General features: G+C 50.2%; 2 protein-coding genes across 7 annotated transcripts; one reads left to right on the forward strand and one right to left on the reverse strand.

Moving 5' to 3' along the window:
* Positions 1 to 1,544: 1,544 nt before the first annotated feature.
* On the reverse strand, positions 1,545 to 9,335 carry AHSP (alpha hemoglobin stabilizing protein). Of its 5 annotated transcripts, none has more exons than XM_082856704.1 (3): positions 9,292 to 9,335; positions 2,077 to 2,155; positions 1,545 to 1,829 (listed from the first exon to the last, which is right to left on the reverse strand). In XM_082856704.1, exons 2-3 carry the CDS (start codon positions 2,149 to 2,151, stop codon positions 1,626 to 1,628), a joined length of 279 nt encoding a protein of 92 aa, XP_082712830.1. In that variant the 5' UTR covers positions 2,152 to 2,155; positions 9,292 to 9,335; the 3' UTR covers positions 1,545 to 1,625. The 5 variants fall into 5 exon arrangements, with proteins under 5 accessions (XP_082712830.1, XP_082712833.1, XP_082712831.1 ...); XM_082856707.1 differs by lacking the exon at positions 9,292 to 9,335 and adding an exon at positions 8,378 to 8,422; XM_082856705.1 differs by lacking the exon at positions 9,292 to 9,335 and adding an exon at positions 2,360 to 2,412.
* Positions 8,639 to 23,048, forward strand: RUSF1 (RUS family member 1). 2 transcript variants are annotated; one of them, XM_082856703.1, is made up of 13 exons: positions 8,639 to 8,941; positions 9,152 to 9,266; positions 13,422 to 13,467; positions 15,102 to 15,134; positions 15,217 to 15,322; positions 17,539 to 17,640; positions 19,742 to 19,812; positions 19,892 to 20,076; positions 20,150 to 20,207; positions 20,581 to 20,651; positions 21,328 to 21,471; positions 21,582 to 21,659; positions 22,941 to 23,048. In XM_082856703.1, exons 1-13 carry the CDS (start codon positions 8,642 to 8,644, stop codon positions 23,036 to 23,038), a joined length of 1,407 nt encoding a protein of 468 aa, XP_082712829.1. In that variant the 5' UTR covers positions 8,639 to 8,641; the 3' UTR covers positions 23,039 to 23,048. The 2 variants fall into 2 exon arrangements, with proteins under 2 accessions (XP_082712829.1, XP_082712828.1); XM_082856702.1 differs by lacking the exon at positions 9,152 to 9,266 and having other exon boundaries at positions 8,829 to 8,941.
* Positions 23,049 to 23,182: the final 134 nt, after the last annotated feature.

A 23,182-nucleotide genomic window follows, 5' to 3' on the forward strand; every position in this document is an offset into this window, starting at 1 on the left:
GTTATAAAGCAGAAACTAACACACACACACACACAAAAAATCATTGAAAAAAAAAAAAGACCGGAAAGAAGTGGCTTCTGACCATACTTTTCAGCTATGCTTCCAACAGCAATGGGGTTAATCTAATATTTTTTTCACGTGGTACCTCTGTCTCTCTCTCTACCCACGCGCAGCAGTCCGGGTCTTTTTGCACAGGTGACGCTGTTGACTACTATCCCCCCCTGAGCAGGCCCTGGGTCCCCGTTAACTGAGGGCTGAGACTTTCTGATGGGCGCAGTGGGAAAGCCTTGGCCTCAGCCTGGGCCACCAGTCACACGGTAGAGGTGCTCGCTACCTAGTTACCTGGAGGCCGCTACTCTCTTGCAAGGTCTGGGGCCTCCACATACCTCAAGTTTGAAAGGATGGCTAGGGTTACCTAGCTCATTCCCTTTGGACCTTGAACTGGACTACAGAGGCCCCAAAACCCAGAAGTTGGAGGTGGGAGTGCACAGATCCGAAATGAAGCCTCGCTGTAGGTTGGAATGAGAAAACACCCCTTCTCTATCCTCTCTCCAACGCGGTAGACAGAGTCACCAGGAGAACTCCCCATTCCCTCCCCCGGCACACGCCGAGCACAGCATCTGATTGGTGCGCCCTGTCCCCGAGCCCCGCCCCTCCTGCCCCGCGCCCCTCCCTCCGCGCCCCGAGGTTTTAGGTAAGGGTCTTCTAGACAGCGGACCCTTCCTCATTCCCCCTAATACTTTCACTTCACTTTTTAAAAGCTTGAGAGCCTGGACCGGCCCTTGTTCCACCCTAAAGCCCTAAAATAAGGAGGCCTAGGGTCTGGAGGTCGTAGTGAAAGGGGGTCTAGTCCGGGGAGTGACAGGAGAAAGTTGGGGCGGCAGGGATGGCTGGCAGGAATCTTCGTTTCCCAAGCCTGGGATCTGGGGCTGAGGGGTGATAGAGCCCAGGGATTTCCCGTCTGAAAAATAAGGGGTGTGCTGACTAGTTCCCAAGACCCCTTCCAACTCTAAATGAAGCGGTACTCCCAGGAGGTGTTCTGTGGTCGTCTTTAGAGTTAGAAGAGCCTATAAGGTTGTTCAAGCTGGGGCCGAGGGCAGGGGATTGGAAAATTGAGGCGAGGGGACTCTTGATTCCACCTAGTGAAGGATAAACAAGACTGGGAGATTTCAACAACTGTCTTCTAGACAGCATGTCACAGGGCCACAGTTTCTGGAGAGCCTCTATCTCCCCCGTTTTGTCTACGAGCCCTTCCCCCGTCCCTCAGCACTTATTCTTTAGGCTCTGCCGGCTGGCCCCTCCTTCAGGCTATTTTAGTGCTGCCCAGGGGTTCCTTAAGGCTGCAAACCTCTGCTCTAAGGAATTAGATCTCCGAGATCATATCTAGGAAGCAGGGTGAGAGAAAAGGGACCAACTGTCTCCACGAGGCAGCGATGGAAACCAAAGAAGAGCCACAGAGCCAGGAAAACCACCAAAACCAGTACTGGTCTTTATTGAGGTGTCAGAGTGCAGTAACACCATGAAGGGGCAGAGCCTGAGGCCTTGAAGACACAGAGGCAGCATTTAAGGGTCTCAGACAAGCCTGGGTCACCCGGCTAGGAGGAAGGCAGCCTGCGATCAGGCGCTCACAAGGACTTCAGGAAGTTCCTGTATTTGTCCAGGAAAGAGGCAGACAGAGTATTCAGCTCTTGCCGAAGCTCCTGCACAGCCTTGTCCTGCTCTTGCTGCTCCCCCACCATCTGCTTCCTATAATAGCTGATGTAGAAGTTCACCCAGTCATTCACCACAGTCACCATGTCTTCTTCAGGGACAACAGGAGCAGAGAAGACCTGGGGGTGGGGGTGGGATTGGGATAGGGGAGGTCAGGATTTGGCAAGGGAGACCACGCTCGGCCATGTGATTCAGGGATAACCACAAACTCTGACATCCTCTTTTCTCTGATTTGTATTACCTGTCTCTAGTTGTTTCCATCAACTCAACCATTACCCTCCCAGCTCCAAATTATTCTCCCTTCTCTGTCCTCGCCCACCTCCCAACGCTCCAGGCCTGTCCTCTGAAACAGAGCACCAGACTTACCTGCTGATTTAGCAGAATGTTAAATTCCTTCATTCCTGTAGCAATGAGATCCTTATTGGTTTGAAGAAGGGCCATCTGCCTGATTAGAGAAAGAGATGGAATTTAAGTATCTTTTTCTCCCAGGGTATTTCCCCCAATCTCCTCATTCCCCTTAAGCATCCCTGGGGCCCTGCAGGGTCACCTCCCCTCCACCACCTTTCAAACCCTGCCCTGCTCTGAGATCACATTTCTCCCCAGGTTGGCTCACTGTCAGGTCCAACAGTGCTATGTATAGACGTCTCACCCACACTTTTCAGGGTCTGGATGTCCCTCTGTACCAAGCTAGATGTAGACAAGGAGTCCAGTGTCAGCCAAAGAGGGAAACGCCCTGCATTTAGGTCCTGAGGGAGGGTGATAGGTCAACCAGGGGAGGGGAAGGAGGGAGAGGCTTCCCTGAAATTAGAAAGATAGCAAAGCCAAGAGAACAGATAAGCGGGGAGACCCAGAAAACCAAACCAGGGATAGAGCCATGCCCTCTCCCCCACATCTCAGGATCCAGGCTCAAAACGCTAATGAAACTAACAGTAACTGTTAGATGCCCTGTTATGAGAAAGGCACTTTTAAAATCATCCTAACAAGTGGTGGCAATTATTCTTCCAATTCATAGGTGATATATTAATAGCAGCTAACATTACAGTCATCATTTGTGCCAGGCACTGTTTCAAGCAAGTATTAAGGTATTTATTCTTGGGAGTTCCCTGGTGGCCTAGTGGTTAGGATTCAGGGCTTTCACTGCCATGACCTGGGTTCAATCCCTGGTCAGGAAACTGAGATCCTGCAAGCCACATGGCATGGCCAAAAAAATGATAAGTATTTATTCTTATGAAAACTCTTGTTAGGCAAATTCCAATAACAGTCATATTTTGCAGATGAGCCTTCGGTAAGATGGAGAGGACTGGACTCTACTAGGCTGAGTTCCACAGGAATGGAGACACACGTGTCTTATTCTCTAACATATCATCGGGTACTTCACAAAGCAAAAATACTTCTTTTCTTTTTTTAAAATATTTTCCTAATGTTTTCCATTTTTAATAGATTTTTTCAAATTTCAAAATCACCATATAATAACTGAAATAAGTGAAACATTATAAAAATTCACACTGATAAGTGGATCATTTTTGCTCCCTCCCCCGACAAAGTAACCAGCATTCAAGATGTGTGTATTTCCTGTCCCATCTTCCTCCATTCAAAAACCAGTTTTCTTAGGCACCTATACACTCATGGCTTGTTGCTCTGCTTGTTTGTTTATAGCATTATCTTAATTAATACACAGCAAATGAACGTCCTTTTGGTGTACGACGTTTGGATTTTAATACGTAGATTCATGTAACTACTACCACAATCAGGATACAGAACATTTCCATTGCCCCAAAACTCCTTCGTGCTACCCCTTTGTAGTCTCATCCCTAAATCCTGCCGACCACTGATCTGTTCCCCATCACTACAGTTCAGTGTTTTTGAGGATGTCTTATGATGGAGTCATACAACATCTAACCTTTGAGACTGGCTTCTTTCACTCAGAATAATGCCCTTAAGCTCCATCCAAGTCGTTTCAAGTAGCAGTGGGTTGTTCCTTTCCATTGCTAAGCGTGCATTGTATGGACGCACTACAGTTTGTTTATTCATCGACCCACTGGAGGACATCTGGATTGTTTGCAGTTATTGGCAAGTATGAATAGAGCTGCTATAAATATTTGTGTACAGATTTTTGTGTAAACGTGTTTTCATTTATTTAGGGTAGAAAGTATGTGTTACCACTAGGAGAAATAATTGCAATACCACCTGACCAAAAAAAAAAATGTATACAGGGCTTCCCTGGTGGCACAGTGGTTGAGAATCTGCCTGCTAATGCAGGGGACACGGGTTCGAGCCCTGGTCTGGGAAGATCCTACATGCCGCGGAGCAACTAGGCCCGTGAGCCGCAGCTACTGAGCCTGCGCGTCTGGAGCCTGTGCTCCGCAACAAGAGAGGCCGCGATAGTGAGAGGCCAGCGCACCGCGATGAAGAGTGGCCCGTCCGCCTGCCACAACTAGAGAAAAGCCCTCGCACAGAAATGAAGACCCAACATAGCCAAAAATAAAATAAATAAATAAATAATAATTTAAAAAGCCAAGCATTTGAAGCCCTTTAAAAAAAATGTATACAGAATTTAACATAAACTCTTGATAGTTCAATAATAAGACAGCCCAGTTTTTTTAAATGGCCAAAAGATCGGAACTGGCACTTCACAAAGAAGATATACAAATAGCCAATAAGCACATGAAGAGATGTTCAACCTTATTATTCATCAGGAAAATGCAGATGAAAGCTATAATGTGATACCACTACATACCCACTACAGCTCCTGCAAGTTAAAAAGACTGATTAAGTGTTGGTAAGGATATAGGACAACTAGAAATCTCATACATTGCCAGTGGGAGAGTAAAATGAAATGTCTGAAAAAACAATTTGGCAAGTTCTCATAAAGTTCAACATACACTTACCACATGACCTGGCAATTCCACTCCTAGGTGGAGTCCATACACGTCTACAAAAATACTTACATGCAAATGCAAATGTTCATAGCAGCTTTATTTATAACAACCCCAAACTGGAAACAACCCAAATGTCCAATAACCAGTGAGTGCATATACAAACTGTGGTATATTCATACAATGGAATACTACTCAGCAATAAAAAGAAACAGACTGGGCTTCCCTGATGGCGCAGTGGTTGAGAGTCCGCCTGCCGATGCAGGGGACACAGGTTCGTGCCCCAGTCCGGGAAGATCCCACATGCCACGGAGCGGCTGGGCCCGTGAGCCATGGCCGCGGAGCCTGCGCGTCCGGAGCCTGTGCTCCGCAATGGGAGAGGCCACAACGGTGAGAGGCCCGCGTACCACAAAAAAAAAAAAAAGAAACAGACTAATGGTACTCATGACAACATGGAAGAATCTCAAAATTATTATGCTGAGCAAAAGAAGCTAAGCATGAAAGATCATATACAGTATAATTCCATTTCTATGAAATTCTAGAAGAAGCAAAAATAATCTATAGTGACCAGAAAGCACATTAGGGGTTATCTGCGATCAGAATACAAGAGTGGACATTAAAATGCACAGGTGCCCAAGAGAACTTTTTTAGATAATGGCAATACATATCTTGACTATGACAAGCATTCTTATATACTGTTAGTAGGAGTGTAAATTGGTAAAGCTTTTTAGGGAGATAGTTTGACAATACTTGTTCAAATTAAAATACACATACCCTTCAGCCCAACAATTCTGCTTTGGACTCATTTTAAAGAAATATTCATATTCAATGTACAGAAAGGCCTATTACCTATTTGTAATAATGAAAAAAGCAATATGGGGAATCTTTATAGAAACTATGGCACATTCACACCATGGCATGACATGCAACTATTAAAATAAATGAGGTAGCTACATATGTGCCGATAGGAAAAGATCTCAAAGACAACGTTAAATGAACTATAATTAGAGCAGGCTACTTCAGGCTGCGAGTAAGGGAGAGGGGATTAAATGTAAAATTATATTTCTCTCTGTCTCTCTGTCTCTCTCTCTCTCTCATGGTAAATAATGTTTATTTCTGGGCATTGACTGGTATTTGTTGAAAAATGGAAAGAGGGATAAATGTCAAGGGAGAATTTGACCTTCTCCATCTATATTATTGTTTGAATTATTTTACAGTGAGAATGTATCCTTCCATTATTTTTATAATACTTAACAAGAATACAAAATAAAAAAGAAAGAAACAAGATGGTATAGTTCTGAAACCATTAGCCTCAAATTGGACACCTGCCTCAGGGCCTAGAAGAGTAGCAGCTTCTCACTAAATATCTGTTGAATGAATAGGAGAATGAATGCTTTTGCCACTTTTCAGCTCTGTCACCTTGTTGAAGTCACTTCACACATGCAAACCCCAGTTTCTCTGTTTAAAGGAGGAATGAAATAATACCTATGAGGGTTATTGAGAAAATAAATTCATTCATTCCACAAATAGGTATTTGGCACCTGCCTTGTGCCAGGCCCTGGGAATGCATCAGTGCCAAAGACAAAGTTCCTCTTCTCTGGGAGCTTATGTTCTAGTGGGGGGAGTGAGAGGATGAACCGTAAGGGGTGAAGTCTGAAAGATGGAGCAGGGCCCAATCTACAGAGCTTCATGGGCCATGACAAGAAGTTCATGTTTTATTTTCAAATATGAAGGAAAGTCATTGAAGGGTTTGGAGGAGAATATTGCAATCCTCTTCCATAAAAGTAACAGGAAGCTGCTGAAAGGTTTTGAGCCGGGGAGTTTTAAGCTGTGTAGGGAGTAGACCATAAGCAGGTAGTTGTGGAAGTGGGGAGATCAGTGAGGATAAAGTCAAGGAGATGAGCAGCTTGGAGTGTTCTGCCCGGTGCTTACTATACTGCTGAATGCAGGCTGCCAAGAGGTCTCAGGGGGTAGGGGAAGAGGAAGCATCCCTCATCTCTTTGTCAAGCCACTGATCTGGACACTGGGGTTGCAAAGAAATGTATGAGTCCTTGTCAGGCACTTACAGTCCACTTGGGAAGACAGGACTTAGACACCTAATAAAAGCAAGTACAAACTGGCTCCAGAAAGCATATGCTAAGCATTAAATAAGTTCTACAGTGAACAAGGGTTGCCATGGTCTCTGAGCAGGGAGAGGTCAATGTGGACAAAGATGGTCAGTAAAGCCTAGAGGGTTGCTAAATAGTGTGACCGTATTTCTCAGTTTGCCCAGGATGGCTCCAGTCTGTTAGTCCAATGTGATTATTAACAGTGCCTCCTTTAAAGACACTCTCAAAAATCCTGATTTGGGGAATTCCCTGGCGGTCCAGTGGTTAGGACTCGGTGCTTTCACTGCCATGGCGCCGGGTTCAATCAATCCCCGGTCTGGGAACTAAGATCCCGCAAGTCGCGCCACGCAGCCAAAAACAAAAAAAATCCTGGTTTGGACAATATGTCATAGAGTAGTGCTGGTCATGAGGGCCCTGTGGAGCAAAGGGCCTCACATTTGAATACTTGACATTAACTCCAAATAATGGTCAACACTTAAATAGCATGCACTATGTACCAAACATAGTTTAAGAGCTTTACACATACAACTCATTTAATCCTCATCCCAACCCTATATGGTAGGTCCTAGTATTATTCCCCTTGTACAGGTGAGGAAACTGAAGGACAGAGGGGTGAGAAACTTGCCCAAGGTCTCACAGATACTAAGTGACAGAACCTGCCCCCAAACTAAAGCCCTCTGGTGGAATTCATTCCTGGAGGTTAGTCTCAGTTCAGTATACCCAGAGAAGCTAACATTTAAAATATTACACGTTTGTATCCCTTCAATTTTTCACTCTCACAGGAACCACACAAACAAGCAAAAAATCAAATGCCCTGGGTCTACCTCAGCCTCAGAGACTCTGTCTCGCTTTTAGGTAAGGTGAGGTGAGGTGGAAGAGCATTCCAGGCTGAGGTCCAAGAGAAAGATGATAGGGAGAATCAGAAGTTTCAAGCAGGGAATCAAACTGTGAGGGTCCAAGAATGCTGGGCTAAGGAACCAGGATATTTTATTTTCTGAAGAAAAGAGAACGCTTTTAGCAAATTTCTATTTTGAAGGCAGTACATTGCACTAGATGGGAAGGAGAAAGGGAGAGAAGAGAGGGAAAGAGAAAAAGAGGTGAGTTTGGAGGGAAATACTGTCTTTAGACTTTCCCCCCAATTTCATAGACCCTCTCCCCCAATAAACACAGAAGAACTTCTTGCCTATTTCTCCTATTTGCTGACACTATTCACTACAATCCCTTGATTTCCTTGCTCCTCAAAAGTTCTTAGGATCCTTTCAGAAATAATACTCTTCCAGTCAGGAAAGGCTGAAGGGCTGAAAATTTCTAGTGGAGGGCCAGAGACGCCCAGAAGGAAAACAACCCCCCCCCCCAAAAAAACACAAACAAACAAAAAGGGAAGCTTTACAGGGCCTCAGGGATCATCTGGCCCAACTTCTCATCATGCATGCATTCATTCATAAATATTATCTCTTTTACGCACCTACTATGTGTTGGGTACCTGGGAAAGAATAGGAGTAAAATACAGGCCCTGGCCTCACAGCAAAGAAGTCATCCGAGAACCAGAGAGGGACACTGAGCTACCCAAAGCCACACAGCAAAAAATTCTGTGGCCGCACCGGGTCTCAAAACGATTCCCTAGGGACGCCCTCTTCCCTTCTCCCCATAACTGGAAGTCGGGGGTCACAGCAAAACAGGTACCTTCAGGGCTTGGCGGGCCAAAAGGCTCCCGCGGCCCCAGACAAGATGCTACAAAGAACCAGGACCGGGACCAGCCCCGAGGGGTCGAGGCGGGGCCGGGAAGTCGGAAAGGAACCATCTGGTTCCTGGGCTGGCTGGAAGAGTACGCGGAGGCAGGAGGCCCTTTCGCGAAGGCATAATGCCCCTGTGCAGCTGCCGTAGCCGAGCAGGACGCGTCTTCCGGCCACGTTTCTGTGCCCGCGGAACTAAAGGGAGGAATTCAGGATGGCACTTGTCGCCAGGAGTGAGGCCCCACTGTGCTCCGAGCAATTCGGCTCCGGGACGGCCCGGGGCTGCCGCGCCGCCGCCGACGGGAGCCTGCAGTGGGAGGCCTGGGGGCGGCGCTGGTGGGGGTTCTCTGGGGCCTTCACAACGAAACCCGGAGGACGAGATGGGGGCGAAAGGGTGGCTCCCGGGACGGCCGTCCCACCTCTTTCCCGGCTCCTGGCTGTCTTCCTGCCTCAGGGCTTCCCCGATAGCGTCAGCCCGGACTATCTGCCCTACCAGCTGTGGGATTCCGTGCAGGTCAGCCCGGCCGACTGGGGAAGGGAGCGACATGTAGCCGGGGCAGGGGAGACAGCGCGCCGCCTCTCCCTCCCCGCTTACAGACTGGACACTGAGGCCCAGAGCCGAGCTGTGACACGTCCCAGGCCACACACCCAGGAGAGCTGATAACAGGTCTTAGACCTCTATGCTCCTGCGCCCACTTCTCACCCCACTTCTTTTCTTCTCCAGGCCTTTGCTTCCAGCCTCTCGGGTTCCCTGGCCACCCACGCAGTCTTGCTGGGCATAGGGGTAGGGAACGCAAAAGCCTCTGTTTCAGCTGCCACGGCCACCTGGCTCGTGAAAGGTGAGCTGGACCCCTGGAGTCTCACCGATCGCTCCTCTCAGCTCTGCCATTTCTCTGTCCACTTTTTCCTTCGGCTGGGAAGCCCAGCCCCTATTTTCCCCTTCTCCCAGTGTTTTGGCACCTAGCTCTGGGCTCTGATGAGTATGTTTACTTATGCATTCCTGTCTGATTAGATCCGGGAGCCAAGCCTCCCCACTTCCTAGAAGAGTGCCTTGTACCTCGTTAAAAAACAAAATTCAACTGAGTAAATTTTTCTATTGGCTTTATGACGACTGACTAGTAACCCATGGCGGGAACACCCTCATCCCGCCCACTAGCCTCGGTAGCTGCACTCCGTTCCCCATACGGACTGTGCAGTGTCCCTTAATCATCTGGAGCCCAGATCCCTAAGTAAACCGTCCCCTCCCCTTTACTCCTAATCTGTGGAGGACTGCCTAAGAGTTTGGTTATTGAATAAAACTGCCAACTGCCTTGGGTGTGGGAAATTAGTTAATTCTAGACAGAAACAGTTTTGTAATAGGTCCTGAGTGGCAGAGAGGAGGTTTGGGGAAGGATGAAAGGCGTTTCATATCCTCTGGGATACTAGATGATACCATGAATAATAACTATAGTAACTGTCTGTTGAATGTGTACCGCTTTTTGAAAAACCACTAAAGGTGGGGGGGGAGATACAGTTTGGTACCGTGCTACTTAGAGAGTGAAGTATAGAAGAAAAGGGAAACTGCCCATATCAGGAGGGCCAGTGGCTCTCTCCACCATCCTTTGTCTTTCACTGTTGTTCCCAGTGGAGGTTTAAATCAGACCCAAGGTAAGGCTCATTCTGCACCTGGCATCAGCCTGGCCACAGCTCTGGTGAGCCTCCGTGGACCTTTTGGAGAATCTGGAGGCTCCTGCTTATACCCTTACCATGAAGACGAGCATACTGTCCAAATGTGAGTCACTGCTGGAAAGAAGCCCTTTCTCTGAGACTGCATATCAGTGGAGAAGTGGTGGTGATCTGTGCCTCTTGTCCTAGTTGTCTCTTCTTTTAATAATAATAGTTCCTGAACAGTACTTACTGTGTACTGGTCTTTAAATGTCCTGACTCAGTCTTCACAATAGTTCTGAGATGGATATTGTCATTATCTCCATTTTATAGATGGGAAAACTGAGGCACAGAACGGTAACTTGCCCAGGGTCACGGATGTGAACCCAGGAGGTTTAGTTCCAGAGTACATTTTCATACCACCGCACTGTGCTTAATTTGGATCTTTTCCATTCCTCTCCTGTTGGTTAATTGTTTGGAATGCAGTGGGAGCTTGGGTCAGTAGTTCCATGTCATTTCTAAGCACCCTAGTCTTATCACCAACATGTTGCTTATGTATGTCTTCAGCTCAGGCAAGTTATTAAGAAAAAAAAAGACCATTTTAAGATGTGGAAAAATATCCTCTTACTTTAAAGCCTGTTGTTGATATTAAAGGAAACCCCCTTAACTAGAAAGGATATTACAAACTTGTTTCCATCAGACATGGGAAATTTGTATGCGGAGCTTTATATAAGAAACTCCCTTGGAATTTTTTGATGTGGTCACTTTTAGTTACAGATCTCTTAATAGAACATGATGTTAATTGTCATAACTAGCAATAGTAATACTACTAGCAGCCAATATTTTGCCAGCTGAGTGTATGCCAGGCGTTTTGACGTGTAATGTGTAACTTAATCTCTGCGGCAGCCATATTAGGTAGATGCCTTTATGAGTACCTTTTTCAGAGGGGGAAGCTGAGGCACAGAGAGGTTTAGTAACTTGCCTAAGGTCACATAGGGCCAGGATTTGGACCCAGGCCCACTGACTCCTGGGTCCCACTCTTAACCACCCACTCTTTGGCCAGTTAGGATTTCAGAGTGGAGCCGAGTACAATTTATGGACAGTTGATCCCTTACTAGGACTCAAAATTTTGAGATCTTATAGCATGGCCAGTTGTAAGTGAGGCAGAGAGGAGCAGGTGGGAATTAAGTTTCCTGGTCTAGTGGACAGTGTTGACTTTCAGCTAATAGGGAGGATGTATGTCACTGCGTCCTATTGCCAACCTCCAGATTCTGACAAGGGCCCTGCAGACTGCCTCCAATGAAAGATAGAGTAGGCCCCTTTCTTGTGTGAAGAAAATACATACCTGATTGGCAAAGACTGTGCAGTCGGAGGGAAGAAAAATAGTCTGGCCCTGTGAGCTCTCACCCCATAAAAGTAACCTTGCCATGTTCAGAGTCACTAAAATGATCCAATACAAAAATCTTGAACAATGAAAATCTTGTGTAGAATTAAAAGTACTTGAAAGGAGGAGTGTGGGTGAGTGACAGCAGGAGGAGGCTTCTCAACCCACCCTGGGAAGTATAACTTCCATGGACAGAGGGGACAGAAATAGAGAAGCCAAGCAGGCCGGACGGGAAATGTGTTGTACACACGCCTCTGAATGAGGCAGCTGCTACTCAGCCCCAGCCAACTGGAGCGGTAAGGGGAAGCAGGCCTGATGCTGCCGTGTCTTCAGGTTCTTCTTGGAAAGCTGTAAATCCAGATTTTCTTGAAAATGCCCCATTTTTGTTTATCAATCTTCGAGCTTCAGTTGCTTCATCTAAAGGGGATGATCCCTTAAACTCGTAGAATTGTTGTGACGGTTGAAAGACTTGGGTATTTCAGGTTTCTGCCAGAGTGCTTAGCGGTCTCCTTCAAGTCCAAGGCTGGGTAAAGATGTCTAGCTAGAAGGGGTCAATGCCCAAGGATGGCCGCCGTGGCAAGAGGAGAATGAGGAAGGCTGGCCCATGTCACCACCTTTATATGTCGTGGGACGTTCTCATCCCTCCTACCCACAACCTAGTTCTCCTTCTTGCAGTCCCCCACTTAAGGGTCCCTTCCCTCAAGCTCAAACAAGCTAAGGGTCCTCTGCCCGCTCTGCCTGTCCTTCCCAGTGCCCGCAGTGTGAGGCCTTCTCACACTCTAGAACAGTCCTTCTTTGTGATCCCCCTGCTGGGCTTAATGAGTACTACTCTCAGTATAAGGTAGGGTCTAAATCAGTGGTCGGCAAACTTTCTGTAAAGGACCAGACTGTAAACATTTTACACTTTGCAGGCTGTACAGTTTCACCTGCAGCAACTTGATTTTGCCATCGTGTTATGAAAAAAGCCATAGACAGTCTGGAAACAAATGGCACAGCTGTGTTCCAGTAAAACTATTTACAAAAATGGCGAAGAAGCCCACAGACCACCGTAAACTGACCCTTGGTCTAAATCAGTGTTTTTCGTAGTGGCTGCTGTCTGCTTTTACTCTGGCTTTTGAGCCTGGAATCATGACTCTGGCTCACTGTGGTGCTCCCCAGGCCTCACGGCAGTGGGTAGCCAAGAAGCACTTGTTGTGCAAGTGAAGGTCTAGTGGATTCCAGAGACCTCTCTGACTCTCCCTAGTCTGAGGAGGCCTCTCCCTCTGCCCCACACTCCCAGCTCGCTTGTCACCAACCTGCAGTTCAGATCCTTTTTACTTATTTATACTCTGATGACCACCTGTGGACCCACTGTGCAACCTAAGAGCTAGAATATCAACAATAACCTCTGAACTTTCCACACAGAATTTCCTGCTTTTTATAAAAATAGTTTTACCATATAGATATATATACCCAAACACTATATTGTTTAGTCTCAGTCGTTTTCGAGTTTTATGAAGAGTGTACTGTGCTGTATGTAGTCATCATGACTTACTTTTTCATGCAGGATGATAATACTAGGATTCATCCATGCCGATGTGGGTAGTTGTGGTCCATTAGATTTTCACTGCTGTCTAGTATGCCCCTGAGTAAATGTACCAGAATTTGTTTATGCATTCTCCTGTTGATGAGCATTTGCATTATTCCCAGTTTTTTGCTGTTATAAACAATGCTGCAAAGAATATTTCTGGTCCGTGTCTCTTGGTGTGCATGGGTACCTAGTTCTCTGGGGTACATGCTGAGGGACTGCTAAGTCTAGGCACTTCTGACCCCATAATGCAGCTACGTCTGTCTAGAACTTATCGTACCAGACTGAGCTCCCAAGGGCAGCGATCCAAGGTGGAAAGCCATGCCAGTGCCAGGCTCTGCCAGGCCCTACAGCCCCCAAGGCTCTTGCTTGTTCCTTACCGATGCCTCTCTCCCCCAGATTCAACTGGCATGCTGGGCCGCATCGTCTTTGCCTGGTGGATGGGGTGAGTTTTTCTTCCCGATCTGCAGACTTCTAGCCACTCTCCCTAGACAGGAGTCATGTCTTTCTCAGCCCTGGCTGTATTTTCAGCTCCCCCTCTTTCCTACCGGTCTCCAGGGGCGGAGAGATTTAGCAGGTATATCAGAGCTAAGGAGTCTTTAGTGAGTACCCAGTACAGGTGACTTGCCCGGGGTCACCAAGCAGTGAAGCCACAGAGCCATTGCCAGGATGAGATCTGCCTTCAAGAGCACCGATTTGCCCCTCTGCTGCCCATCATGGAAAAACACAGGGAGCCACAGGCTCTGAGCATCCTCTGCTGGCTTGTTAAGAGAGAAGCTTGGATGGGACAGTGCTTAGCCCAGAAGGAATACCTTTACTCCAGAGGCTACTGTGGCGGCTTAGATACTTGGTTGGACTTTGCTAAGCTGAGTGGGGAGTGGGCTTGGGTAGGTTATCAGGATCCCTGTCTGACGTGGGATCCACATCACCATTTATCTAGAAGGGATTGAGGGTGTTGTGCTGCCTGCTTCCTCCTTGAGTCACTACTGGGTGACCTCAGGAGTGAGTTAGTATCTGCCATCAGTCGTGGTTGTGAGGTGCAGTGAGCTATGTAAAGTGCTTAGCACATAATAAGTGTTCAGTAAACACCAGCTGCAATTACTAACCCTAACTGGGCCTTACCAGCTCTCTGTGTATCCTCTCCAATCCTTATAATAACTATGTAGACTAGGATTGAATGTGTACCTTTTCCAGATGTGAAGCAGACCAAGTCACACAGCTTGTAACTGGTGAGATGGGATTTGAACCTAAAGCCTGTGGTCTTTCTGTGGCATCAGGCAGAGCCCAAGACCAGGCCCACGTGTTCTAGTCCTGCCTTTGCCATATATTCGCTCCATCAGGAGTTCCCCATGTGTGTCCCATGCCCCGTCCAGGAATGCTCCCTTTCCCTCTAGGAGATTTCAAATGAAGGGTCAGGGCTAATGCTGCAAATTCTGAGCTGGGCAGGGGGCTGCAGCATCTCCTGCCACTGGGATCTTGGAGAAGTAGTCCCTGGGGGTTTGTGCAAGGGCCAGGGTATCACTCGGCCTGCAGAGGAGGGAACCATCTGCGGCATCGTGTAATAGAGATATCCTAGGCTGGATGTCAGAGCCTGGCTCTTTCGGCCTTTTCCCCCCACTCCCATCTGATCCGAGGGAAGTCATATCCCTCTCTGGGCTAGCTGTCTATAACATGCAGCGTAGTGTTTACACTAAATGTATTGTTTATAGAATATGTGGACTTCTTGCTGGGTACCTTCTATGAAGCAGAAGGAAGAGGAGGGGAGTTGGCAGAGGACCCCAGGGATGGCCTCTCTCCCAGGAGGACCCGAGGGTGGGGAGCAGCCACAAGGCAGTCAGCTTTTTCCTTTGGTGCCTCATGGGTTAGTAACAGGGAAATATGAGTGACCACTGAAGGTCCTCCCAGCTACTGGTGGCATTTCCGGCAGCAGTGACAGGGTTTGGAGACAGATGTCTGGCTGGGGTGTGGGTTTTCCTGAGCCCTTCGGACCTTTCCAAGGCATAGGAATGGCCTGCACTGCCCACAGGCTGTGTTTTCTCCTTAAATCCAAATTGCAAACCAACCTCTCCTCCCCCACAGGAGCAAAATGGACTGTAATGCCAAGCAGTGGAGGTGAGAAGGGGCTGGAACTGAGGGGAGGGGAGTCTTCCAGTATGAAGGTCTCTGACCTCTGACCTCTTATCCCTTCCCCCAGGCTTTTTGCCGACATCCTCAATGATGTAGCCATGTTCCTCGAGATTATGGCTCCCATATTCCCCATCTGTTTCACCATGACCATCTGCATCAGCAACCTGGCCAAGGTACCCCCCTCTGGGGCACCCCTGGACCCGAGATCCCTGCCCTGGTGGTGGTATGTGCGGGCTCGCTTGGGGCCCACAGGGGATCCCAGCCTGGGCCCAGTGTTCAAGGCATTTCTAGAAGAGTGAAGAAGTTCAGGTGTTTCTTCTGGGACTCAGCCATGTATTCTGATCCTCCTCCAGCCAGACAGCCTCTAGAGCCTCAGAGAGTCGGTCTAAGGCAGTGTCTGGAGCCACGGGACTGGTGAGGGAGCTCTGAGCTGAAAGAGAGTACGGGTGGTCCAGTGTCAACATCTTGGGACCAGCTCCCTGGCTACCTTTTATTCTTTCAGTAAAATATTTAGGGTGCCTGCTGCATGTTCGGCATAGAATACAGGCCCTCCCATCTTTGATAGAAAGCCACACATAATTAAATACTTATCGAGTGATAGCTATAGGTATTCCAGATGAGAAGTGTAGGGGGCTGCAGGAGGGTTCAGCGGGGGATCTGGCCTGGTCCAGGGATGCAGGAAGGTCTTCCCTGGGGCTGGGTCCTGAAGTATGAGTGTGAGGTACAGCGTGGGCATTCTGAGCAGAAAGAACAGTGCAGGTCAAGGTCCAGTGGCAAGACAGAGCACAGACCGGACAGCAAGGCTGAAGGGTTGATTGGGCTGAATCCAAGCTCTTCTCTGCCAGGCTGCTCACCCTCATGATTCCTTCAAGTTGGCCTCATTCAGATGAGGAAACAGGCCTAGCAAGGTTTGGTAGAGCTCAGCCTGTCTTCCCCACAGGGTTAAGTACCTGGCACAGAGTAAAGAGTCTTAAGAAGATATGTAAGACCCATCTTAAAGGCCCATCCATCTGTTCAGAATCACTTGTGTTTCTCTGCTGGGCACTACTGATATTTAGGATTTTAGGAACAGTTCTTTGTGGTGGAGGCCACTGAGCTTCCCTGGCCCAGGCACTAAAAGCCGTGAGCACCCCGTCCCCCTCCAGGGCAGGCGACCACAGAGAAACCAAGGATTGTGACCTCTGCCTAAATTCTGCACTAAGCTCCGCCTTGCGGGCCTCAGTCTCTTCATCTGTCGAATAAGGGACTCGAACAGGGCCATGAACTTCCCCTTCCCCACCTTCCCGCCCCTCCCTAGAGTTCCAGCACCTCCGTCCCTGAGGTGCACCAACCAGAAGCCTGGTTGTCACCCATGCCTTCATCTCCCCCCCCTTTACCTGTCACCCTCAGCTAAACCTCCATTCATGTCTGTTATTTGCCCTCTTAAATCTCTCCAGTCCTTTCACGCCTCCATCCCCATCTCACCTGGTGATTCCTTGCTGCTGAAAAAGCACAGTTATTTCCTAGGTCATCTCCGTGCGTCTATTCTCACCCCTCTTCACTCCTTCTCAGAGCAACCCCATAGTCCTTATTAGAGTGGAAATCAAATCAGGTCACTTCCCTGTGCCCATTGCTCTTGGTATAAAGACCTTACAAGGCTTGGTAAGTTCTATGTGATCAGGTCCCCGCCCATAACTCCAGCCTCATTTTGATCCACATTCCTCTTACCTGCAAACAAACACTGCCTATGTAACAACTCGTTTATTTGTTTACCATCTGATGATTTATAAGCTTCATGAGGGCAGGGGTTGTACTGAAGTCTCTCACAGCACCTAAATCTGTATCTGACATCTAAAAGAGATTTGATAAACATGAACGAAGTCAGTGACCCTAATCGATGAGCTCTCCCATCTCAGAGGGAGAGCCCTAGGAGGTCAGGGCCACTGGTGTGGGTTTGGAACTGGCCTGGAAGGCTTGGCTAGGCCTCGACTGGGGCAGGAAGAGAGTGGAGTTAGTTCCAGGTAGGCAGAATGTAAGCACCAAGTTGGAAACCAGACTTGGCTCTGCAAGGGGGAGGGTGCAGCCAAAGCAGAAGTTGGAGGCTGGGGAGGTTCTGGGCTAAGAATGGTCTGTGGGCCTCCACCTTGCGGGGAGAAAGTGAGTTTCCTTGGGGCTGGGTCCACAGGGTGGTGTGACAGGCAGACCTTCAGTTTTCTCCTGGAGCAGGACAGGGGAGGTGGGCCTAGTGGAAATGCGGGGTGAGAACAGGAGACCAGGGACGGCATTCAGGGTTTTGCTGCGGGGTGGCCTGAGGCCCAGTTTTCTTAAACTGGTTTGAGCCATTTGTTTGGCTCACCCACAGAGCAGGTTATGGCCACTCTGACTTTCACTCTTCCCTTTCCCGACCCAGTGCATTGTGGGCGTGGCTGGTGGGGCCACTCGGGCCGCACTGACCATGCATCAGGCCCGGAGAAACAACATGGCCGACGTGTCAGCCAAGGACGGCAGCCAGGTGAGCAGCCAGAATTGGAGGGATGGTGGGGGGTGCGCGGATGTACCGGAGGGGGGCAGACATCAGAGCGAGCCACGATTTGGGCATATGAAGAGAAGCACCTGAGAGCTCCTACGGGGCGGGGTGGGAGACAGGCGGGAGGAAATGTTGCTTCTCCCTGCTCTGACTCTTAGGATAGGTAGTCGGTGTGAGGGCTCGGGCTCAGGCTCTGGCGGCAACAAGTCTGAGCTGGTCATCTCAGCCCCTGCCTGCTGCCCTTGAGGCCGAGAGGGAGCCCTTGCCCTGGACCTCACCCTCTCTAGGCAGAGCCCCACCCTGGGAGGTGCATGTTCTGACCCCATGAGGCCCCACACGTTAAAGCGCCTGGCATGTGAGGAGGCCGGAGTCACTGCAGAGGCCTCCGCTGGGCAGTTTAGCAAAGCCCTTCCGGCCCAGCCCTCACCTGACCAAAGGAGCCTGAAGTGGAGGTGGAGGCACCCTCAGGCTGAACCCTTCAGGTATCGCCTCCCTCCGTACCCCGGTGCTAAGAGCCTATGTGCACTGCATCGTTTACCTCACACCAACCCTCTAAGGTGGATACTGTTATCATCTCTCTTTTACAGATGGGGAAAGTGAGGCCCAGGGTGGTCACAAGTGTGATGGTTTTCTTTGACACTGAAGCAATTTAGAAACCTCTGTTCTCTCCAGTCCTACTTTCTGGCCTTCTCTTATATTGTTTTATTAAATAGAATTTCATTAAAAAATTGACTAACTCCTTTCAATAATATTAACACAAGCTAATGTTTTTTAAACATTAACCATGTGCCAACTATTTCATGTGGATGAACTCATTAAATCCTTACAGTGGTCTTGTGCAGGGCTGTTCATTGTTGCCACTCTACAGATGAGGGGGAAAAAGGCACCGAATGGTCGAGTCTCCCTGGGTCCCTTTGGGCACATCCCTTCTCCCCGGCAATGGTTGGATGAGTTCTTCCCCATTATCACTTCCACAGGTTGTTAGGGAGGGGAAATAAGTACAACCAGCCCCGTGCCTGCTGTCTCACCTGCCCTCTTTCTAACCCCCAGCCCCTACCACCCCCAGATGCATTTTCCAAGGCCCCAGGGCTTCCTCAGTTCACGGAGGCAGTAACATCAGTGGGGCAACGAGACGCGTGCTCAGCCCCAGACTCGGCCCCTGCTTTCTGCTGATGTTGCTTTGCTGCCAGTTGATGTGGCTGCTGGAAATGACTGTTCCCACCTGGGGGAGGGGAGGTCCCTCTGCCCCTGAGCTCCAAGGCCCCTGATCCCCAGTTTACTGTCACACCCACAGCCTTTATTTCCATGGCCCACCCCTTTGCCAGGACGACTGGGTAAGAAGAGCTGCAGTCTCAGGCCCCCTCTGTGCCAGAACAAACTCTCCCCGGGAACCCCGTAGTCAGGGACACCAGTCCAGACTCCTCCTCTCTCATGATGAGCTGGGGGGCGGTGGCCAGGGGTCTTTTCCACTAGGGTAACCTCAGTCGGGCCCTCTCGGGCCATCAGAGGGTCTGATAATATTGATTCTCAAGGGAAGTTTGGATCTTGTGCTTTTCTTCCTGGGTGGTTCCTTGACCCCTTTGCAAAAAGCATCTGCTGGTTACTGGGCAGATGGACCTTTTTTTCTGTTTTTCGGGGTTTCTTGTTTGTTTTGGCCACGCTGCATGGTTTGCAGGATCTTAGTTCCCCGACCAGGGATCGAACCCATGCCCCCTGCAGTGGAAGTGCAGAGTCCTAACCACAGGACTGCCAGGGAATTCCCTTTTTTTTTTTTTAAACCACAAAATAAAGTAGTTTTACTCTGTGGACATTTACTTGCCTGAGTGTAGGGCTACACTTTGACTCTTGCAAAACAAAGAAGGCATGTTCCACAGGCATTCCAAGGGCATTGCACCTACCTGGGCAGAGAAGCAGCTGGTATCTTAAATGACAGCTCACTCATCAAAAACGTTAAAAATTTCCTAGGCACCCTTATCAGTGTAGGGAGTGTCTGGGGCAGGGAGGGGTGTGGTGAAAGGCACTCAGGGGTATTCTTTCTGGCCTGGAGGGGAGCCCTCCAGCTCCCATCCCCTCTGCCATTTTCCAGGAGACGCTGGTAAGCCTGGCAGGGCTCCTGGTCAGCCTCTTGATGCTTCCCCTGGTGTCAGATTGCCCTAGGTAAGCCGGGACCAAGGGCAGGGAGGAGGCGCCCCGCTGGGCCTCTGCTCCCGTTGACCACCTCACTCTGTCACCCCAGCTTAAGCCTTGGCTGCTTCTTCCTCCTCACTGCCCTCCACATCTACGCCAACTACCGGGCAGTCCGGGCCCTTGTCATAGAGACCTTGAACGAAGGCCGGCTCTGGCTGGTCCTGAAGCACTTCCTTCAGCGGGGAGAGGTACTTGGCCCCGCTTCAGCCAATCAGATGGAACCACTGTGGACAGGTGAGCCAGCCCCTCGGTTTCAAGTTTCCTATGTCTCCCCCTGCCTGGGCCTCCTGACTCCAGCTTCCCACAGGTTTCTGGCCATCTCTGTCTCTATCCCTGGGGGTCCCCCTACACCATGTGACTTCCAGGTGAGTGGCCCAGCATCTCCCACCCATCACCACGGTCACCCCCTCCCCACACGGGCTCCCTGTTCTGATCATACACTGGCCTCCCCAAACCAAGCCCCACCTCTCTTGTTCTCTATTTCCACCGAACAGACTTGGGGGTCAGTGTGGGTGCTTGAGGGCAGCAGGTGTATGACATGAAGTAGATATAAGGGATCTTATATTTGTTGGGTGCAGGAAGAAAGGAAGGGTTGATGCGGGGGAGGGGTAACGGCTGAGGGCTGGATGGCAAGGAGGTGCAGGACAGTTAGGGTTAACAGGTGGATCTGCAGTTGACTGGGTGGTCACTGCTGCCTTTGTCTTCTCCTCCCGCACTGCACGCTCTTCTCTCCTTCAGTGTCTTTGAGCTGCAAAAGCTGGTTGAGGGGCACCAAGAACCCTACCTCCTTCGCTGGGACCGGTCACAAAGTAAGTGTGGCGCGTTCCCCCAGCTTCCGACTCACCCTCCCGGGCTCAGCCCCTCATTCCTCCAGCCCCAGGGCCCCAAGCCCTGGACACGTGCTGGACAGTTTGGAGTCTGCCTAGTGTCCTGAAGGGAGCTCTAGACTAAGACTGGATGCATTCAGCTTATAGCTACATGCCCCAGTGAAGTTCCCTTTACCACTCTGTAAAATGGCGCTAACAATACCTGCCTTATTAGCTGCAGGGTTTTCATGAGGATCAAATAAGGTGACTATGTAAAAGCACTTTGTACATTGCAGCACACTCAGATAAGGTTAAGACCTTTGGTTATCCCTGAGGAACCACTTTCCTCTCCTAGCCGGGGTCACCTCTTGAGGAAACATGTACTAAAGTTTACTGGTCTGCTGGTCGTGTGTTAAAAGCTGCTTATTCTCACTAGCCATTAAAGACGAGCAAAATAAACCCACCTCAGGGAGCTGCTCTGAAGTTGTATCTTGGAAATTACTTGGCCGGAGCACTGGGGAGCAACATGAGATGAAGTTGGAAAGGAAAGGGTGAGAGATGGCCTTTCATGCCAGGCCAAGGCCTTTGGGCCAGACAGGGATGAAGCAGGCTGGTAGGCCTGAGAGTGTTTGGGGACGTGGCCCTTCCCTGGTACCAGTCTGTCCCTGGGTCTCTCCAGACCAGGTACAGGTTGTCCTGAGCCAGATGGCAGGCCCTGAGACCATTCTGAGGGCTGCCACTCACGGACTGGTGCTTGGAGCCCTGCAGGGAGATGGACCCCTCCCAGGAGAGCTGGAGGGACTGAGGAACCGAGTACGGGCTGGTAAGCGCCTCACAATCTAGGCTGCTTCTGACTCAAAGCGGGGTGGAGAGAGGAAGGACCCTGTTCGGCTTGGGGAACCCAAGAGCTTCTGGTTCTTCACCCCACTCCAGGTCCTGAGAAAGAGAGCTGCGTCATCGTCAGGGAGACCCACCAAGTGTTGGACAAGCTATTTCCAAAGTTCTTGAAAGGTAATATCCTTCTGCTTCATGGCTCCTAGGCCTTCTCCCAGAGGCCCTGCCTACCCCCATCCCCACCCCTTCACCTAGAGGGTGGAAGACCTGAGTTTCTGTCTGTAATCTCAAGTCTGGACCTCAGTTTCCCTGTCTGCAGGATGGGGAGGTTAGGATGGTCTCTGAGGCGCTGTCGGTGTTGACAGACTATGAATCCCAGTTGGCATTGGAGAATGGTGGGCGGGGGGCGGGCTAAGGCTCACAAATTACTGATGGTGCTCTTTCATTTAGCACCTACTCCGTTCTGGTCCTTTTTCATGTGCTGCTCAATGAATTCTTGCTACAACCAGATGAGGTTTTAGGCTCATTTTATGCCAGAGATTACCCAGCAGGGGCAAGGGGAACCTGAGCAGTACACCCAGCCCGTGCTGCTCCTTCCCCCTCCCCGGGGTCAGCCCAGAGTCTCCTCCCCAGCAGTATCCCTGTGCCCCCTCCCCAGGGTCAGCCCAGAGTCTCCTCCCCAGCAGTATCCCTATGCCCCCTCCCCAGGGTCAGCCCAGAGTCTCCTCCCCAGCAGTATCCCTATGCCCCCTCCCCAGGGTCAGCCCAGAGTCTCCTCCCCAGCAGTATCCCTATGCCCCCTCCCCAGGGTCAGCCCAGAGTCTCCTCCCCAGCAGTATCCCTATGCCCCCTCCCCAGGGTCAGCCCAGAGTCTCCTCCCCAGCAGTATCCCTATGCCCCCTCCCCAGGGTCAGCCCAGAGTCTCCTCCCCAGCAGTATCCCTATGCCCCCTCCCCAGGGTCAGCCCAGAGTCTCCTCCCCAGCAGTATCCCTATGCCCCCTCCCCAGGGTCAGCCCAGAGTCTCCTCCCCAGCAGTATCCCTATGCCCCCTCCCCAGGGTCAGCCCAGAGTCTCCTCCCCAGCAGTATCCCTATGCCCTCTCCCCAGGGGCAGCCCAGAGTCTCCTCCCCAGCAGTATCCCTATGCCCCCTCCCCAGGGTCAGCCCAGAGTCTCCTCCCCAGCAGTATCCCTATGCCCCCTCCCCAGGGTCAGCCCAGAGTCTCCTCCCCAGCAGTATCCCTATGCCCCCTCCCCAGGGTCAGCCCAGAGTCTCCTCCCCAGCAGTATCCCTATGCCCCCTCCCCAGGGTCAGCCCAGAGTCTCCTCCCCAGCAGTATCCCTATGCCCCCTCCCCAGGGTCAGCCCAGAGTCTCCTCCCCAGCAGTATCCCTATGCCCCCTCCCCAGGGTCAGCCCAGAGCCTCCTCCCCAGCAGTATCCCTATGCACTATCCCCAGGACTGCAGGATGCGGGCTGGAGGACTGAGAATCACCAGCTAGAGGTGGATGAGTGGAGGGCCACATGGCTCCTGTGTCCAGAAAAGAAGCTCTTGTGAGCAGCCCAGCCAGAGGCCCAGGTCCCAGGACAGGAGCCTGGAGCAAGGACACTTTGGCCACAGCAGGACCTGGGAAAGGCAGCTTTATTTTTGCTTAGGGGCACCGATGTGGCCATTTGGCCAAGGAAGTGACTACCAATCAGA

This window comes from Leucopleurus acutus (genome assembly GCF_964270905.1).
Source record: "Leucopleurus acutus genome assembly, chromosome: 16".
Classification (NCBI taxonomy): domain Eukaryota; kingdom Metazoa; phylum Chordata; class Mammalia; order Artiodactyla; family Delphinidae; genus Leucopleurus; species Leucopleurus acutus.

Bases quoted from the DNA above. Each gene is read 5' to 3' on its own strand.
- RUSF1 (XM_082856703.1), top strand. From the start codon at position 8,642: ATGGCACTTGTCGCCAGGAGTGAGGCCCCACTGTGCTCCGAGCAATTC. The intron at 8,942-9,151 runs GTCAGCCCGGCC...TTTCTTCTCCAG, and splicing joins AGCTGTGGGATTCCGTGCAG to GCCTTTGCTTCCAGCCTCTC. The intron at 17,641-19,741 runs GTGAGCAGCCAG...GCCATTTTCCAG, and splicing joins CAGCCAAGGACGGCAGCCAG to GAGACGCTGGTAAGCCTGGC.
- AHSP (XM_082856704.1), bottom strand. From the start codon at position 2,151: ATGGCCCTTCTTCAAACCAATAAGGATCTCATTGCTACAGGAATGAAG. The intron at 1,830-2,076 runs GTAAGTCTGGTG...CCCCACCCCCAG, and splicing joins ACATTCTGCTAAATCAGCAG to GTCTTCTCTGCTCCTGTTGT.